This window comes from Pelobates fuscus, chromosome 1, assembly GCF_036172605.1.
Source record: "Pelobates fuscus isolate aPelFus1 chromosome 1, aPelFus1.pri, whole genome shotgun sequence".
Classification (NCBI taxonomy): domain Eukaryota; kingdom Metazoa; phylum Chordata; class Amphibia; order Anura; family Pelobatidae; genus Pelobates; species Pelobates fuscus.
In genome coordinates, this window is record NC_086317.1 from 438,204,399 (window position 1) to 438,224,788 (window position 20,390).

The following is a 20,390-nucleotide window of genomic DNA, read 5'->3' on the forward strand; positions in this document are numbered from 1 at the left end:
TCTACTAAAAGGCTGAAAGTCCTAAATTGGTCTTTCAGCCAAATTTACTAATACTAAGTAAAGACTACTTAGTATTAGTAAATTATGCCCCTACTCGCTATACCGCCTGTGGCTGCTCACTGTAAAAAAATAAAAAATAAGTTCCCCCCTCCCGAGCCCCCGGCCCCCACCCCTGAGCGGTGGGTGGGGGCCCTAATGCAAAATAATGGGGGGGACCTATTGTCCTCCCCCCGGGCCCCCACCCCTGAGCGGTGGGTGGGGGCCCTAAATCAGAATAAGGGAGGGGACCTAATGTCCTCCCCCCGGGCCCCCACCCCTGAGCGGTGGGTGGGGGCCCTAAATCAGAATAAGGGAGGGGACCTAATGTCCTACCCCTGGCCCCCACCCCTGAGCGGTGGGTGGGGGCCCTACAGTAAAATAAGGGGGGACCTAATGTCCTCCCCCCTGGCGCCCACCCCTGAGCGGTGGGTGGGGGCCCTAAATACTAATAAGGGGGGACCTAATTTCCTCCCCCCGGCCCCCACCCCTGAGCGGTGGGTGGGGGCCCTACAGTCAAATAAGGGGGGAACCTAAGGTCCTCCCCCCTGGCCCTAAATACTAATAAGGCGGGGACCTATGGTCCTCCCCCCTGGCCCCCACCTCTGAGCGACAGGTGGGGGCCCTAAATACTAATAAGGGGGGGGGACCTAATGTCCTCCCCCTGGCCCCCACACCTGAGCGGCGGGTGGGGGCCCTAAATATTACTAAGGGGGGGCCTAAGGTCTTCCCCCTGGCCCCCAGCTCTGAGCGGCAGGTCGGGGCCCTAAATACTAATAAGGGGGGGACCTAAGGTCCTCCCCCCTGGCCCCCACCCCTGAGCGGTGGGTGGGGGTCCTAAAAAAAATCCCCCCAGGTGACTAGGGGTCCCCAAACCCCTAGTCATCCCCTCCCCCCAATAAAAATTATCCCCCCCCATACCCTAAAAACGAATGACCTTTTGACTAATGGCTTAAACCCACCAATCAGAGTGCTCTGAGCCTAATTGCAAGGCGGGGCAAGGCTTTATAAGCCTTCCCCCGCCCTGCAGAGCTCAGTCTGCACGGTGCCCTCCATGGGTGAAGAAGGATTATTTTATTTGCGCTCGTTTTTTTTATAATTGCGTTGGTTATTATGTTTTTTTATTTGACCTTTTTGGGGGCTGAAAAAAGAAGATTTTAGAAGAAAGAAAACATCGAATGGTAAGTTTTATTTTTATTTTTTACAGGTACTTAGTTAAAGGCCCCCTCCTCATTAGTTTTTAAGGTGAGGGGGGTAGGTAGGGGGATATTTTTTATTGGGGGGGAGGGGGTGACTAGGGGTTTGGGGACCCCTAGTCACCTGGAGGATACATAGTTTTTAGGGCCCCCACCCGCCGCTCAGGGGTGGGGGCCAGAGGGGAGGACATTAGGTCCCCCCCATTATTAGTATTTAGGTCCCCCACCCTCCGCTGAGGGGTGGGGGCCAGGGGGGAGGACACTAGGTCCCCCCCTTACTACAATTTAGGGCCCCCACCCGCCGCTCAGGGGTGGGGTCCAGGGGGGAGGACATTAGGTCCCCCCCTTATTAGTTTTTAGGGCCCCCACCCACCACTGAGGGGTGGGGGCCAGGGGTGAGGACACTAGCCCCCCCTTATTACAATTTAGGGCCCCCACCCGCCGCTCAGGGGTGGGGGCCAGGGGGGAGGACATTAGGTACCCCCCTTATTTTACTGTAGGGCCCCCACCCACCGCTCAGGGGTGGGGGCCAGGGGGAAGGACATTAGGACCCCCCTTATTCTGATTTAGCGCCCCCACCCGCCGCTCAGGGGTGGGGGCCAGGGGGAGGACAATAGGTCCTCCCCCCATCATTTTACATTAGGGCCCCCACCCGCCGCTCAGGGGTGGGGGCCAGGGGGAGGACAATAGGTCCTCCCCCCATCATTTTACATTAGGGCCCCCACCCGCCGCTCAGGGGTGGGGGCCGGGGGGGTACTATTTTTTTTTTTAAACAGTGAGCAGTCACAGGCTGTTCACTGTTTACTAGACATGCCCCTACTCGCGGTATAGCGAGTAGGGGCAAAATTGACTAATACTAAGTAGTCTTTACTTAGTATTAGTAAATTTGGCTGAAAGACCAATTTAGGTCTTTCAGCCTTTTGGTAGATAACTCCCTAATACCGTGGGAATTAGGGAGTTATCTACCAAGCGGCTGCAAGAGAAGTCCTGAGGTGCCGAAGTCCCGAAATTCCGAAATGCCGAAGTTCCGAAATTCCGAAGTGTCGAAGTGCCGAAGTTCAGAAGTACTTTAGTGCCGAAGTTGCGAAGTGCCGAATTTTCGAAGTGCTGAAGTTCCGAAATTCCGAATTTCCGAAGTTGCCGAAGTTCCGAAGTCTTGAAGTGCCGAATTGCCGAAGTCCCGAATTGCGAAAATCCAGAATTTCGGAATGCCGAACCGAACCGAAAATTTTCCCCATTCACATGCCTAATGTATAGCCCTATATGAATAGATTTCAAGATAATGGTTTGTACTGGCCCAGAATATATTTGTATAATGTTATCATATCCCCTCTGAGGTGCCGTTTTTTTCCAAACTAAAGAGATTTACATTTCTTTTTTACCTTTCTTTGTAACTAAAATGCTCCATTCCTTTTATCAATTTTGTAGCTCGTCTCTGCATTTTTTCTAGTGCCATTATATCCTTCTTTAGAACAGGTGCCCAAAATTGCTAAATTGGTTGTATGTACAGGATAAAGAACCAAGAATTGTTCAATATTTTTTAATTTCAATGAAGTTTAATCTAGCCTATGTATTTCCCCCTCTGCCTCTTATTCCAAAGGTTCTTCTGATGATTTGTCCACATTTCCACAATTGCAACTTCATAACATGGTTAGGAGCATATCTAATATCAAGTTCACAGTCGGAGAACTGATTCCACCATGGAATCTCAATTTAGGGCCCCCTGTGAATATTTTGAATATTTTCAGGATTGTTCCTTACGATGGTTGTCTTAGAAAACTACCTTTCTTGTAGCCATAACATTATCCCATAAGATTTGGGGAATTGCAGACTCTTGGTTCTTAGTCCCCTCATATTGATTCCCATAGTGACAAAGTGTCACTAGTGACAAAGTTTCACATGGTGACAAAGCCCTGCCAACATTTTGCCAAGATTTCAAGAAAATAAGACAAAGAATACACTGCAGATCCGTCTGGGACGATCAGGTTCATTTCATATTTTGGATGAATTGGTCATAGTTATAGTCGTAGTTAAAGGGAAAACAGATTCTAAGACAACTTTGGCCAGGTGGAATAAAACTGACAGTTCTTGGGCATATTTTTCAGGAAAACCCAAATTAAAGGGTTTAGTGTTCACACTCAATATCAACAATCGCTGGTCTCTCAACCTTCAGCCTCCCCATAACAGATTTCTTAAGTGGCCACATGGTCACCACTGCATATCTTTGTAAAGCATACTGCTACTATTCTGAGAAAGAAAATTCAAGCTGTTGTTGGATAAGAAGATCCACCTATCAAAAATGTCACAAGTGTAGAATTGCCTCTGTCAGTATGGAAGAACCAAATTATTCCAGGATTAGCAGCTTTTACTAGTTTCTTTCCTTCTCTGAAAATGTATTTATATTTTGTATGAATTATGTGTCTTGCCTAACATCTATGTTTTTGTGGGTAGTGTTTTATACTAAATGAACCAGACTTATTCAGTTAAAATTTTAGTGCCCCCATAACGTTTCTGTAGCTTATAATTCTATGGAGAATTAATCTTACTATGCGTAAAATTTTGTTAGTTTTTGTTTGTTTTTTCTGGTGAAGTTGTTACTTGCCAGTCCTTTATCTGGTTCTGTACCTCAGCTCTTCTGTGCTGTGATTTGTTAACAAGTGCCATTAGCTATCACTGGAAGCATTCATGCAGAGTGCCACAAAGTGCCCACTAATGCACCAGGGAAAAAAAAAAACGTTTTGTTTTAGCCATCTTAAAATAAAAATCATGAGTGGTTTGTGGGTTGTAATAAATCAGCCTCTATGTTTTAACTTTTCATGTTTGTATTTGTTGTGGGCCCTTATTTGACCTCATTGGGTTAATAATTAATGATGAATAATGATTGTCAATGGCAGTGATAATACGATACAGTTCCTTTCAGTCTGTAAACTTGGTATAGTCAGTAACAGTCCCTATTAGCCTGCCGGTGTCATAGTAGCTTTCCAAGTTATCATCTCAGTTTCCACAACTGGTCAAACACAATGGAGCTTTCATTGCTTGTAAGAGGATAGCTTTAACGTTCGTGATCATCAGCCTGATACATATCCTGCCACGATAATAAAACAAATATTCCTATTCTTTATTGGTCCGATGTTACAAAGTAGAAAGCAGATATGAGACGTGGTTATCTGTAACAAGTGTGTACATGATACATGGGAACAAGGGGGCTATGAACTTACAAATGGAACATTATGTGGAAGGATAGTTCTACCAACTGTGTCACATCACACATCACACGTCAATCAAAATTGTTTAAATTCTTTATATTTAGCCAACACTCCCTCATACAGGATACATAACTTTGATCCATTTTCTTGTTCTGTTCAATACTACAGGAAATTAGACTCCCAGGTTATAGCTGATATTAGCGTTAATTTAGCTCACGAGAAGAGAGAATTGCATATATGCATATAGCAGCGAACATTTGAAAGAGTAAATCTCCATAATAACGCACAGACCAGGACTCATACTTCGGCCTTCACACCACAAAATATGGCAGATAATGCATGAATGACGTCACCAAACATGCAGTATGGGAATTGAAAACCTTCTGTCCATTAAAATAACGGTGAACCATGGGGAAATAGTTTGACGTTGACTTTGTAACGCACACTAGCACTTGCTGATGGAGCGTACGTTTTGTTAACAAGTTGTTTTTCCCAATTTTCCCTTTTTTCTTTCTTTCTTTCCCTTGTTTATAAAAATACAAGAAAATCTATTACGGATTAAAAAATACACACTGGTACTCAGCAAACAGTATTGCATAACAATCGTTTAGTCATGGTGGACATTCTGAAGAAAGCCCTGGTTATATATTTTTTTCCTCGGTACACATGTGGACATGTATGTATTAACATCAGAGCTGATGGAGCGCCAGGTCCAGGCACATGGAAATTACTTTTTTTTGTACTCTTCACATGCTCTTGCTTTGTGCACAGGGAATTAAGTATGGAAACCTGAGGGATGTAGAAGAGCAAAACTGGTGTGGACTGGGTGACAATGAAACTAGTTAAGGTAAAGCTGGCTTTGCACACTATGCAAATGCTGCTTCGTTCTCTCCAACACTGTGGCATGTTCCCTTTTTCTCTATACTCATTATATCAATCTTTTTTTTTTCTGGGCATATGATTATGCTACTCGTATCAGTGGATTCTTAATCCGTTCCTGTCCTGCTCCTCAGTATGTTTGGAGCAGGATTGCTTACCTTGGTACTAAAGATATCCCATGATGCTCTGCAAACCCAAAAGGAAACTGTAGTAAAACGGATTAGTCTCACCAAGGGGTAGAGTGATCATGACTTGCATAGTCCTCCCCAAACTATAAAAAAAAAAAAAAAAAATTATGAAAGGAAACCCTCCCTGCTATGCCATGCCAAGGCAAAGATTGCCCTGCTTCCTATTTCTTTTCCGACGACATCACTGCAATGGGAGGGATGTTGCAGAGAACTGGATGAATGGATTACTGGGGCAGTACGGAGAATAAGGTGTGTTACTCACCTTGCCAGCATCTGTCAGCATTGATCATCTGTTGTTCTCGGCTGGCTAATGACACTGCCGAAGGCAAGTTACACCTCCAGCAGTGATGTGCAATATATCTGTACGTGCAGTGTACCAAACTAAAAAAGCCACACATACAGACTTCAAACACCATGACCACTTCAAATCAGTGAAGTTGTCATGGTGCTTGGACTAACCCTTTAGTAGTTCTATGGAGTCTTAAGGGTAGCCAGAAATGCTCTCTCTGTATTAACCCTAAACATAATGCAAAAATGCCATGCTGAACTGGACCAGATCATTGAGTAATTCTGTTTTACTGATAAGCTAACATTCCAGATTAATTTCGTTACTATCCCCGTTATGGACTTGCAAACATTGACTGAGTTTATCGTCGAATATATTGTATTATATATAAACATTTACAATATGCCATTTATGCTCCTTCCATTTTAATAAATCAATAGTCATCTGTGTTTTGCTTCATGTTGCAAGATATTCTTAAGGTAACTGGGTAATGGATTAAATTTAACGATTCATCACTTATTACAGAGCATGAAACTGAGGACGTTCAATTTTCTATCATTATTTGTATATATCTGATGGTCCAGTTCGATTATTCAGCAGCCATTCCAGCCTAATTGATTGGGGTTTTTAGTAAGGGGTTGCATTGCTTATTTGATTTATAAGTACAGTTGCTAATTTTAGTTTTATTGTATGAAGTGCTGTTTTATGAAAAACTCCAAACTCCAAAATGTGTAGTGTATATGTGCTTGTATAATAATGTCAGAGGGCACTCATCCTTCAGGTGAATTGCAGTGGCAGCAATCCCGGAGGATAAATATTGGAGCGTTGGATGCTCTGTCTTGCTGCACTGGCGTTGATGGGAAGTGCTGAGGAGATGGTCATCCAGACTTCCATAAACAACTCCCCAAAACCTTTTCCAGCCAAACAGCCAATAAAAATAATAGTTTGTAAAGATGTAGAGGTAGTTTAGAGTAAGAATGCTTTTAGGGGGCCAGTGCTTTCTGCAGGTTATCGGAATCACGGTCCCCACTATATTAAAGGACCTCCTAACCCTAAATCCCTCTCAACTCTTAGCACTCTAATCCCAAACAAACATCATGGGGTGTACTGCCCCCAAGTCATTACAACACTGGCTACTCCACTGTATCTGGCCCTCTACTAAAACCAGTCATTATAAACGGCAACTTTTATAGCGTCACTGTAACCGTGGTGATTTTTTTTTTTTTGTCAATCTTTGTTTTATTGAAGCATTATGAGTACGTTACAGAAAGGAAGAAAAGGAGAAATATATCAGTGAAAATTCACACGTAGACAGTAAAAAATAGCATCGATACATTCTCACATGAGCGTCTGCTTCATTTTATATTTTGAACGACATTGTGTTACCAAGTTAGATAGGCCTATATAATTATTATAGAGTAACATTCGGTCATATTGGTAAGATTAAAGGAGTAAACTAGTGTTTTGCATGTGGGGCATATTTGTAAGGAGATGGCCTTAACAACTGACTGACCAAGCATAGCTTGTGTACACTAATATAACAAGAGGTTATAACATCTTTAAGCAACCCTGTCTAGTGAGTCAGGTGTGTAAAAACAGGAAGATTTATAGGTAAAGCGATATTCAATTACTATTAGGCACAGCTCGGGTGATTAGCCTTCTGCTGGGTGTTGAGAAAGTATGGTAGCCACTAGAGCCTGGGCAGCCTTACGTTACTATGTGTCTCAGCATTATCAGTAGGGTAATAAACTAAATAAACGAGAATCTGCATAGCAGCCCTATACAAAATTCACAATAGCAGGTTTGTACATCACCTCATTTGTGTCACACTTAGTCTGCCCCCAATCTTGCATGTTAAAGGGACTACCTAGGTGAGGCATATCACATTGGGGGGGTACAAAAGAATACAAGAGACAGTCCGTTGGATCTAGCAAGGGTTCAGTACCACAGTAGTGGGCTACAGTAGTGTGCGCCAGGCAACCAGTCCAAGCTCAGCCGATGCCCACGTGCGGAAAGTTCCTGATGGAGGTAGGGGATTTACTGGGTTTTTCACAGTTGCGGCTGAGTCGTGCAATGTTCCTCCGCTGGCGTCTGGTGTCGAATGAAGCAGGGCTTGGATCAACGTATGCGGCTCGGCAGGAGCGAGGTAAGTAATCCTTTTTTTTCTTTTCAATGTCTCATTTTTATTGAGTTATATCACGAGAACGAAAATGATAACAAGGGGGTACAGAAAAAGAAAGGGGATGGGTGAATGAATATGCATAGACATATCAATATAACGTGTACATTCGTCATTGGTCGTTCTGTACATAGATATGTGGATAACATACAACACAATATGCGATAACAGGCTTACATTGTATCATCGTTGTTCTTTCGGTAATTGACCAAAGCATTATTGCTCAGGAGGCTCAACGAGATTGTGGCTAGGCGCATTTGACTAATATCCAGTGTGCGGACTATATGTGTCACGGCTAGTAATGTGGTCCAGCACGCAGAAACTATGTAAACATATACATAAGTAAGAAAAGGAAAATAACAGGATAGAGCGTAAACCGGACCTTAGAATGGCCGGACTAATACGCTAGAGACAGAGAATGGTCAAAGGGAAAGCCGAGGTCTAGGAAGCCAGAAAATACTCAATACCGATAAAACAAGCCAAGTCAGGGAAACCAGAGATCAGAATAACCAGGGAAACGCCAAGGATCAGGATACCAGGAAATCAGAAACACGGAAATAGCACTCTCGGGAAACCAGGAAACTGAAACCACGACAGGGCAAAGTACTGGGGTGAATTAGGGGTTTAAATACCCCTCTCTAAGCTATGATTTGTCAGAGGGCGACCTCTGACCCCAGAACGTGCGTGTGCGTTGACGTCGTGACGTCACGCACACGTTAGTATAATTCTCGGGGGCGGGGCTATCCATAGACGCGACCACGTGGTCGGCGCCATATTGGATTCGGGCGTGATGCCCGGAAGAACTAAGTGCGCGGTTCCCGGCTCGCCGCCGAGCAGGTAAGCTCGTGTAGTCGGTGCGGTCGTGCCGGTCGGGCACGGCCGTGAGGCTCGGCGGGCCGGTGACCGCAACAATATGTGAACATCTTGCTGCAGTGCATATTCATAGGTCAAGTGGTAGGGATATAGGGTGTGGGGAAGCGTAGGGGTGGGTTAACTTATTAACTAAGCAATTAATTAACACGTGTTACCTTCTATAGTAGTGGAGAAAACATGAGAAAACCTGATGTGTGCGAGCTGTATATGTGTCCACTTAAGGTTGTAAGGTTGCGTGTTCCCTGACTGAAGTGCCTATTTAAGGGATTATCATGCCCGGTTTAGTGGCTGTTATTGATTGTGCTATGGAGGCGTATTATCTTTGTGCGGGCCATATGCCAACTTGCCCAGTGTATGGAGTAGGTTTCCAGTTGGCCTTGTAATTTGTATGCCATACATTCATACATTGTGGTTTATAAGTGGTTCAAGGCAGAGGATAAACAACAATGGGGACAGTGGACAGCCCTGGCGTGTGCCATTGCTTATGTGAAATGTGTCCAAAAGGAAGCCAGAGTTGAAGACTTTGGCTGAGGGAGATTGGTATAGCGCCTTAATTCCCCTCAAGGATTGACGAGTGAACCCCATTTTGAGTAGTGTAGCTTCCATATAAGGCCAGTTCAGGCGATCAAACGCCTTTTCGGCGTCCAGTGCAAGAACTACGCCTGATTGTTTACTCGTGTTGGCCCAGCTGATTAAGTTGATGAAGTGCCTAGTATTGTCTCCTGCCTGTCTGCCGGGGACAAACCCCGCCTGTTCGCCAGACACCAAGCTGGGGAGGTGGTGCTTCAGCCTTGATGCCCACAAATTTGCATATAGTTTTATGTCAGCATTTAATAAGGATATTGGCCTAAGGTTTTCGCAATGAGTGGGTGGTTTGCCTGGTTTAGGTAGGGTGACTACGTGTGCTTCTAGCATCTCCGTTGGAAGTGTTCCTGTTTGTTTTATGTCATTGAATAATTTTGTAAGGTGTGGTGTCAGGACTGTCGCCAATTTGTGGTAATAATAGTTGGAGAGCCCGTCTGGGCCAGGCGCCTTATGTTTGGGCAGGGACATAATGGTTTTACGGATTTCTTCTTCCGTGAATGGGTCGTCTAATTGTTTACAGGCTTGTGGTGAGAGCCTCGGTAGGGAAATGTCATTTAAAAAGGCCTCTATGCGAGCAGTAGTAGGTTGGGGGGTTGTGGGGTCTTGTTTCAGGTGATATAGTTTATCGTAGTAATGTGCTAATTCATTAACAATGTCTAGGGGCTTATACAGTCTGCCTTTCGTGGAAGATTCGATATAGGGAAGTTTGGTTTGTAATTGTTTGGCTTTCAATTTGTTGGCTAATGTCTTGCCTGCTTTGTTTAACTGTGTGTAAAACTTGAGTTTGAGGGATCTCATCCACCTTTCGGTGGAAATGCAATTCCCTCTGTATTTCGGTGATTTGTGATTTGTTGTGTGTTTCGAGGGGTACCAGTTTTTGCTGTAAGAGTTTGCGTCTCTCGTTAGTGCTTTTTTTAAGTTTGGACCCTTCTCTTATGAGTATGCCCCGTAGAACCACCTTGTGTGCGACCCATATGGTTGAAATCGGGGTGGAGTCTGAGGTGTTAAGGGTGAAGTATTCGGTCGCTTCTTTGACTATGGTGTCTAATATACGTGTGTTATCTAAGAGGCTCTCATTAAGTCTCCATTTCCCCCTGCCCTTTTTAATACTTTTAAAGTTGAAATTTTTTTAAGTACATTTTTTGGTAAAAGGCTTTATAAGTTTTTGTTTAAAGCTGCAGTTTGTGAGTGCCCATCGTTTAGCGAATCTTCTTTAGGTTAAATTATATCCAAGGGATAACACAAAGAGTTCAAAGACCATGACATAGTAAGCCATAGGACTTCATTCTGTTGACCCTCCATTCATGCATATAAGCTCTGAATATAGCAAAGGATCTCTTAATCTTCCACAAACCAGAAGTTGAGCTACATCAGGCTCTGTGCCTGAACTGTTTGACGCTTAACTGTAAATGACCCCCGATTTCAATGCATAGGGCAGAGGGGGCAGAGGGAGAATGGTTGTTCACTTGGTATAGCCCTGCAGCACACGTTGCCGGTGTGTGAATATTTTATTATACGGGTGGGGGTGCAATCCCATATTGGTCTAGCAGGTTGTAGAAGTGGGATCTGTGCTTGTGATGGAATGGTCTCTATAGCTCTGTTCCCTTGTTTGACTTCTCAAGGAAGCAGAGCTACAGAAATCTGTGCCATCTCACTGAGCCTTCATGCTCACCCAGCGGCAGAATGTGTTGCAGTTTGGTGGATCTCTTTCAAAAGATGAGGATCCAAGAGATTCTCTTTTGTTACATCATTTCATTTGAAATTTATTGAGTTTTCATAAAATGGAAGGATACAAAAAGAAAAAGTGAAGGGAATGGAGGAGTAATATACAAACCCATATAATTACATAACAAAGCATATGGTATAGAGTAACATTTATGTACATAGGTCTATTATTGTAACATTAAACATCTATTGTAGGCATGTAATATAAGTGTCTGTCACACATAGCTTTTGCTAACACAGGAGGTTTAATTCATTTTGTCAACATGTATGTGTTATTTAGGAAGGGGTGGGGTATAGAAAGGTGTGACGAAGCTCTCTGTACTGAGTGTTGTCCAGTGCCTGGGGGTGTCTAGAGTGAATTCCCCATTCGGCTCCAGGAGGGAGTAGTTCCAGGACCACAGTCAAGCCATGGCGACTGTGGACAGAAGTGCTGCAGTTTGTCCCCTGTTCCAGCTAGGAAGCGGTCCTTGGCAGAGATACCCTCGGTTACAGAGAGCTCCGTTACATTGGTTGGCAGTGGTGGGATGGCTTCCTAGTAAGTGGGCAAACAAACACATCTTCTGGAATTCATCGAGATGGAGCAAGCTAGCCCCTGTGCAGCATCCCCATACTCCCCAGCGGCAGTGTGTGTTGCAGGGAGAGGAGACGGACGATCCCTCTCCCCAGCGGCAGTATGCATTACAGGGAGAGGAGCATATCGTTCTCTCTCCCCAGCGGCAGGGTACTATACAGGGAGTAGAGACAGTTGGTCTCACTCCCCAGCGGCAGTGTGTGTCCCAGGGAGAGGAGGCTGCCGGTCCCTCTCCCAAGTGGCAGGGCTCTTTACAGGGAGAGGAGACAGGCGGTCTCTCTCCCCAGCGGAAGTGCAAGTTACTGGGAGTGGAGACAGCTGGTCCCACTCCCCAACGGCAGGAGTTATCACCGAGAGAGGAGAATTGCACCCTTCATCCCCAGTGACAACTTGATCTACACAGAGTGGAGTTCAGCAGTTTTCCTCACCAGCAGGACCCTGGATTTAGAAACAGAAGTTGGTGGCAGGAGGCCCTCTTTACAGCTGACCCTTCTGGGAAGGGTCACCAGACTAACACAGAGCCAGACCAATTGGAGGTCTGGGATATAGTTAGTCTCCCCGGAAGGGGGAAGATATGTGACAAATGCCGCTTTCCATAGATGTTTGCCATGGACTTCTGGAGGAGTGTGGAAGCTGGCCTCCTGTCCACCGACTATGGGCCAGGTCAGCGACTGTAAAGACCCATATTTTATTCCCCCTGGTTCAGCACTTTCCATTTGTGCGCATAGAACTGAACGCTAGCTCCCTGGCAGCCGTTCACATGGACCAAAAACGTGAATAGACTTCTAGGGGACTTGGCCGCAAATGCCCTGGAACTAATTTGGGCATAAAGACTTTGTGGTTCCCGGTTGGTCCCCAGCGGCACTTAGCCGCGATTCTATAGAACTGTTTTGGGCATGGGACCACTTGTGCACATTTTAGAGTGGCCTTGTATTGTGGCCAGCCTAAGGCACACATGCTGTCAGTATCTTGATATGCCACACCTGTGAGGTGGGTGGATTATCTCAGCAATGGAGAAGTGCTGGCTAACACAGATTTAGACAGATTTGTGAACAATATTTGAGAGAAATAGGCCTTTTGTGTACATAGAAAAAGTCTTCGATCTTTGAGTTCAGGTAATGAAAAATGGGGGCAAAAACTAAAGTATTGCGTTTATAAATTTGTTCTGTGTATATTGCCAGACAGGAATCGTACATGCTGTCTGATATCGTTAAAATATATAATTGCAACAACAAAAAAAGAGAACCTATAGAAAAATGCACAGATAATTATTATCTAAATGGTGTTTTTTTTATTATATTTGGGAATACAGTACTGATTTTTCTATTTCTTACATTTACAGCACAGCCAAGTACAGCGTGTTAACTTTCCTACCTCGATTCCTCTACGAACAGATCAGGAAAGCTGCCAATGCATTCTTCCTCTTCATTGCCTTACTACAGGTAAATTCTGCTAATAGTCAAAAGGACATTCTAACCACCGTACGGCATATGGTAATAGTTACGGTACAAAAACTCTTTAATGGTAGAACCTCCAGTTTTTGTCCATTGGGCTCTCTTGGAATACAAAGCCAGGTTCCTCTGCTGCTACTGAGATAAGTGGGGTTAAGCTCCACAGCACATTTGTTGATTGCCGTCCAAATTCGGATCTATTTACACAGATAGTGTGGAAGTAAAATTCTTCGGGATGCCGGAAAGGTCCCCAGATTTTGTCAAAGCACTTGCAAACAGATTGGCAAAAACATATAGACTACCCCAACAGACTCTTTGCACCTAAAACTCTACAGTTAGCTCCAGAGGTTATGTTGCATGAAGTGTCCCTTTAAGGAAACAAAATTAATGTTTTTAGGAATAAAACAATTAGGATATCTGAGAAGAAAATTTGCTGCAGTTTCCTTTCTTTTTTTAAACATCTCAAACTTTCCTACAATGAAACATAGGGGTGCGCAGCCTATTGTATTATGGTGTGCACTCTAAAGCACAAACACACACTGTGTGTGTTTGTGCTGTTAGTGTACGGTGTGAGGGTGCTGTGTGTAAGGGTGCTGTGTGTGTGTGTGTGTGTGTGTGTGAGTGAGGGTGCTGTTAGTGTGATGTGTGTGTGAGGGTGCTGGTAGTGTGCTATGTGGTTGAGGGTGTTTGTGTGTTTGTGAGGGTGCTGTTTGTGTGTGAGGGTGCTGTTTGTGTGCCGTGTGTGAGGGTGCTGGTAGTGTGCTGTGTGTTGGTGAGGGTGTTTGTGTGCTGTGTGTGTGTGGGTGCTGTTTGTGTGCTGTATGTGTGTAGGTGCTGTGTGGGTGCTGTTTGTGTGCTGTGTGTGTGTGTGGGTGCTGTGTGTGCTGGATGTTTGGGTGATTGTGGGAGTGGAGGTGGGGACAGATCAATTAATATCCCCCCTCCCTTGCTACCTTATGTAGGGAGGGGGGGATCCTTGTTGCTGCTGCCATCCCTGGTGGTCCAGTGGAGAGTGAACTCTAGCCTGAAGGACTGGAGTTCACTCTCGCGAGATCTGAGCGTTGCCGCGACAACGCTCAGATCTCGCGAGAGGAACCCAGTGGAGCTGCTAGCTAGAGCTCCCAGGTCCTCTCCTGCCTCTCTCCATGCTGCTGTGGCCCATGGAGACTTAGAGCAGAGCCGGCACTCGGATAGCGCCGGCTGTGCATGAGCCGACAGGGATGATCCTGAGATCTCCCCTGCCGGTTTCAATCCATAGGCGTGCCGCCGGGATTAGGGTGTGCCCAGGCACACCAGGCACACCCCATGCGCACGCCTATGCAATTAAATGACCAATAAAGTCACCCTGACCACTTCACTGAGCTGAAAAACATTGAAGTTTTTTAGAAAGGGCAAGGTTTTCATTTCACGGTTAAAGTCACCTCTAGCGGCTGTCTTCCAGTTTCTTCCTCACAGACTAAAGTAAACTTGGTCATGTGACGTTTTGCAGCTCATAGGAAAGTATTGAATTCAATGTTTTCCTATGAGAAGCATTGAATGTGCACGGGACTCACCGCGCATGTACTTCAGGTCCCCATTGCTCCTCTATGAGGAGCATTGGATTGGACCACAGATGTTAAGAGAGACGGAGAGGTATGAAGAAAGGTAAGTAAATACTGTTTTTTAAATATATTTCTTTGCAATTGAAGTCCCTGAATCTATATACTGTATTAGCAATACTATGCTATAGTGGTCCTTTAAGTCATTATCCCAAACTTCCAAGAGTTATATTCTTCCAATATCTGTTCAATGGCACATGATATTTACACAAACCAAATAACAATACAAACATCTTAACATCCGACTGTTCTACATACAGAGAGATTGTGCTGATTTGTTTTCTGGTTACTGGGGTTCCCAATGATTGCTCTAATCGCAGGGATAGGCAACCTTTGGCACCCCAGATGTTGTGGACTACATCCCCCATAATGCTCATACACCCATAATGCTGGCAAAGCATCATGGGAGGTGTAGTCCAAAACATCTGCAGTGCCGAAGGTTGCCTATGCCTGCGTCTAGTGTACTGTTCTATTTGGAGGACCGCAGAAAACAATACAGTAAAAAATGCAAGTGCAAAAAAAAAATACTCTGCTAATCCTGATTAAAAAGCATGGTGGGAACTGTCCAGTTTGAAAAAGAAAGCGTTGGAAAAATAGGGGCTAACTCCAGCATGGAATGCCTCTTTTAGAATTTTTCGAACAATCTCCCAGAATTTCGGCTTTAGAAATAACGTTTCATTACCCATAGGTTACATAGTTACATAGTTACATAGTTACATAGCTGAAAAGAGACTTGCGTCCATCAAGTTCAGCCTTCCTCACATTTGTTTTTTGCTGTTGATCCAAAAGAAGGATATAAAAAAAAAAAAACCTACCCATAGGTTAATACAGATTGGAATGTCTGGAAAAGACTTCACTTCTATCTCATTAATAATGTAACCACTCTGGTTTCCCCTTAAACTGAATTTAAACATAGCCACTCCATAACTACTGTGTTTGGATTAGATTAGATTTTACATTCTATGAGATCATTTGCATTCAGGCTATCTTTCAAACTGGCACTAAGTGGGTTACATGCAAATTGGACCTTGCAATCACAATATATGTTTGCTGTGTGCAAATTTAGCACATGGTAAAACTGGTCACACAGGGAATTGTAACTTAGTTGTTGCAGATAATTTTGTACTGAGTATTTATCTTAACTTTGTGCATGTCATTTTGTTTAATGCATTTACTTTTTCAAACATGCAAAGCTATTTCACAGGGACACTAACGTACATTAATTAAATGGCCTATTCTAGGGAATGTATTAAGTCCACATACTTTGCATCTGAGATAAAATGAACAGTAAATACTTACAACTTGGGCACAAAGATGTCAAGGTGCAGTAAAGAAATGAGAACATCCCAAATGTGATAAAAAGTGCAGCTACATACTCCAAAACCACGCCGTACGTTTCACAGTGAAAGAGTGTTTATCTGGTCTTAAGGGATCACTATAGGGTCAGGAACACAAACATGTATACCCTATAGTGTTAAAACCACCATCTATCTCCCCTGGGCCCCTCATGCCTCCATAAATATAGTAAACTTACTGTATTCATGCCTGAAGCTGTAACTCTGCATGCAGTTTGCCTCAAAAAAACAAGCAGTCTGCTGACATCATCAGAAGTGGTTGTCTGATCCAATCACAGTTCATCCCCATAGGATTGGCTGAGACTGACAAGGAGGCAGATCAGGGGCAGAGCCAGCATGATTCAAACACAGCCCTGGCCAATCAGCATCTCCTCATAGAGGTGAATTGAATCAACTAATCTCTATGAGGAAAGTTCAGTGTCTGCATGCAGAGGGAGGAGATACTGAATGTTTGGATGCATTTTAGGCAGCCATGACCCAGGAAGGATCTCTAACAGCTATCTGAGGAGTGGCCAGTGAAGTTATCACTAGGCTGTAATGTAAACACTGCATTTTCTCTGAAAAGACAGGGCTTACAGCAAAAGCCTGAAGGTAATGATTCTACTCACCAGAACAAATTCAATAAGCTGTAGTTGTTCTGGTGACTACAGTGTCCCTTTAAAATCCTAGTTAATGTACAGATTCTATACAAATAGAATCCGCACACAGAGAAACAACATTTTGATAAATGTGAGTTTTATAATACAAATAAATGAACAAAGAATATTTATTTGTAATATAACTTACATTTATCAAAGTTTAGTTTCTCTGTGTGCAGATTCTTTTTGTATAGATTCTGTGTATTTATTCATTGCAAATCCCAGTAGAGTGGACTTCCTTAGATCCAGCACCTATTTCACACTGTAAACATTGGGTTGTATGGGTAAGTATATATATTTTTTATATTAAGATCCCAGTTCTCCAAGCTTTTCAATACATAATGCGTAGGCAGTATTTTGGGGAGCCATGGGTAACATGTTCTAGAACATCAATATGTTAATATGTTGTTTTTTTTTCCATATTAAAGTTAATGTTTTGGTTTTTTTTCTTCTAGCAAATACCTGATGTTTCACCAACAGGAAGATACACCACTCTGGTGCCCTTAATTTTCATTCTCACAGTGGCTGCCATTAAAGAAATCATTGAAGACTATGTAAGTAACCAGTAACAACTACGATGACTACACGTAAAGAGTTTTCATGAGAGAGATACAGTGAGGGAGAAAAGTATTTGATCCCCTTCTGATTTTGAACATTTGCCCACTGACAAAGAAATAATAAGTCTATAATTTTAACGGTAGGTGTATTTTAACAGTGAGAGACAGAATTAAAAAAAAAAAAAATCCAGAAAAATGTCAAAAAAGTTCTAAATTGATTTGCATGTCAATGAGTGAAACAAGTATTTGATCCCCTACCATAGTGACCAAGAAAACAGTTTATCACACACTACGCCGTGATGGACTGAAATCCTGCAGTGCCCGCAAGGTCTCCCTGCTCAAGAAAGCACATGTACAGGCCCATCTGAAGTTTGCCAATGAACATCCGAATGATTCAGAGGAGAACTGGGTGAAAGTGTTGTGGTGAGATGAGACCAAAATCGAGCTCTTTTGCATCAACTCAACTCGCCTTGTTTGGAGGAGGAGGAATGCTGCCTATGACCCCAAGAACACCATCCTCACCGTCAAACATGGAGGTGGAAACATTATGCTTTGGGGTTGTTTTTCTGCTAAGGGGACAGGACAACTGCACTGCATCAAAGGGACAATAAACTGTGCCATATAACGAAAAATCTTGGGTGAGAACCTCCTTCCCTCAGCCAGGGCATTGAAAATGGGTCGTGGATGGGTATTCCAGTATGACAATGACCCAAAACACAGTCAAGGCAACAAAGGAGTGGCTCAAGAAGAAGCACATTAAGGTCCTGGAGTGGCCTAGCCAGTCTTCAGACCTTAATCCCATAGAAAATCTGTGGAGGGAGCTGAAGGTTTAAGTTGCCAAACGTCAGCCTCGAAACCTTAATGAGAGTAAATGAGATGGGTAAACGTTCAAAATCAGCAGGAGATCAAATACTTTTTTCCCTCACTGTAATATCGAATAGGTGACCTCTTTAATATGTTTTCCTACATTCTGTTTCGATAACAATGTATTGTTATTATTATAAGGATTTATATAGCGCCAAGATATTCTTCAGTGCTTAATAATTATAGAAGGGTGATATGAAGAAGACCCTGCTCAAACGAGCTTACTGTTTATGGGGATGTGAGGATATATTGATAGGTGTCTTGCCCACAGTTACTTACTCGTGAGATGATCTGACTAGGATTCGAGTAGGCAGTGATGTTGCCACTTCATGTTCTATCTCTTGTTTAGGGCAAAGGGTTCTGGTGATTTTCCTGTGTTGTTTAATGCGACATCATTGGGTGAAATATGGGACAGTTAAATGTTTTTCAATAGTGGGAAGGAGGAAGTAGTTTACTTGGTACAAGCTCAAATGTATCCATTCTAGTGAAACTTTGTAAGAGCAAACTTTTGGTGCTGCGAAAACGTTGTTTTTTTTCTCTTGGTTTTTTTTCAAACTGCTTGAATATGGTTTGACAATAAACAGGGACTGTACCTCAAGCCTCTTACTATAACTTTGGACTGTAAGCTCATTTGAACAGAGCACTGACCACCTTCTGTTGGTGTATGTTCAGCCAGTCTTTGTTAGTTCGTTTAGTTGTTGTACAGCAATGAGAAATATATTGGTTGCTTTATAAATAATAATAATAATGATAATAACCACATGAATAGATACTCAGTTTCATGACTTCATCCTTCAGTGATGTCAGCCACTCTGATGGTTCTCTCTATCTCCACACTTGGAATTGTCCATGCCGGATTGGCATTGCAGCTAAACATACGGCAAAGCCATATTAATGCCATTTATTAGCTATTCGACACACAGAGGGCTGATCTTTTATGTTTCTCGTAGCCCTGCATAGTTTATTGTAGTTCCGTTTCACACCTTGGCTTCTGTTATTATTTTGTTCTGAGTATTTCTGGAACCCTGACTGTAGCTTGTAATAGACAACATTCTATCTGTCTATTATTCTTTTTTTTCACTTCAATAGAGGTATTACATTAAGTCTGACCACTTTAAAGCCAAGTCATGTATCTCTTTCCTTATTTTTCAACCATTTGTATCCAGTTTAGAGATTGGCCTTGATCTTATGAGTTTGGGCTGTACAGTCCTTACTTCACTATGATAAGCATTTGTGGTGTCAGTGCATAGATGGCCTCTTTAGAAGGTGGACTGCCACTTTCCTTGATATTATACCGATTAGTTGAATAAAGGTTAGCTTCTGTTAACCTTTTTTACTTATGTTGTTCAGTTTTATTTTAAATGTATATTAAGGATTTAGTAATTTCATAACAAGCCAGTTCAGTCTAAGCATAATGTGGGCACACATTGCAAATGAGGATATGAGGATATATTGGCAAGATGGTGATGCCCAGTTGCAGGGTAGAGAGGTGTGGATTTTTACAGTTATGCTGTTGTGCTGTTGTGCTGTTGTGCTGTGCAGTTATGCTGTTGTTTTTCATACTTGTTGAATATAGTGGATATATAAACACAATATTAAAATCCTGGGAAGTGACATCTCCCTTTCAAATGATGACCCTCGGTTTCAAGATCCATAAATTATATTCTGTACCCCACAATATAATGAAGGTCTGTTATCTTTATCTTGCAGACTACAGTAATAACTTGACAGGTTTTGCAGCATATCCTGAATTCTACATATTTATATTCTACCAGACCTACGGATAGTCCTCATAACCAGACTCCAAACTCATTTCTATTTAACTAAGCCATCATAGAACCTGATGTACGCCTAGCTGCTCCATTAAGAATAGCCAAAGGTAGTCATTCTTGTTCTTATTACAGAAAGGAAACAAAGGAAGCCGAGCGCCACAATCACTACTGTACATTCATAATTACCAGCTTGGATGAAGTATTCACATTGGAAAAAAAAAAAAAAAAACGAAAGAAAACAATCTTAACAGAACCTTTTATAAATGTAAACTTGTGTTAAAATAGACAAACACATAAAAATGCAGAAGTGGCAAATAGTAAAATTTTAGTGCAAAAGTGCATACTGCCAAATGGTCAAAAATACCTGCATATAATGATTATACTCACCAGAACAACTACATTAATGGAACACTCCAGGCACCCAGACCACT

At 43.0% G+C, this 20,390-nt stretch overlaps 1 protein-coding gene across 2 annotated transcripts in view; it reads left to right on the top strand.

The window, feature by feature from the left end:
• Positions 1–20,390, top strand: part of ATP8A2 (ATPase phospholipid transporting 8A2) — a 673,473-nt gene that overhangs the window by 117,500 nt on the left and 535,583 nt on the right. For both annotated transcript variants that reach the window (XM_063429614.1, XM_063429623.1), the window contains exons 3-4: positions 13,067–13,166; positions 17,222–17,320. In XM_063429614.1, the coding sequence (XP_063285684.1) occupies positions 13,067–13,166; positions 17,222–17,320 (199 nt within the window). The remainder of the gene's footprint in view (positions 1–13,066; positions 13,167–17,221; positions 17,321–20,390) is intronic.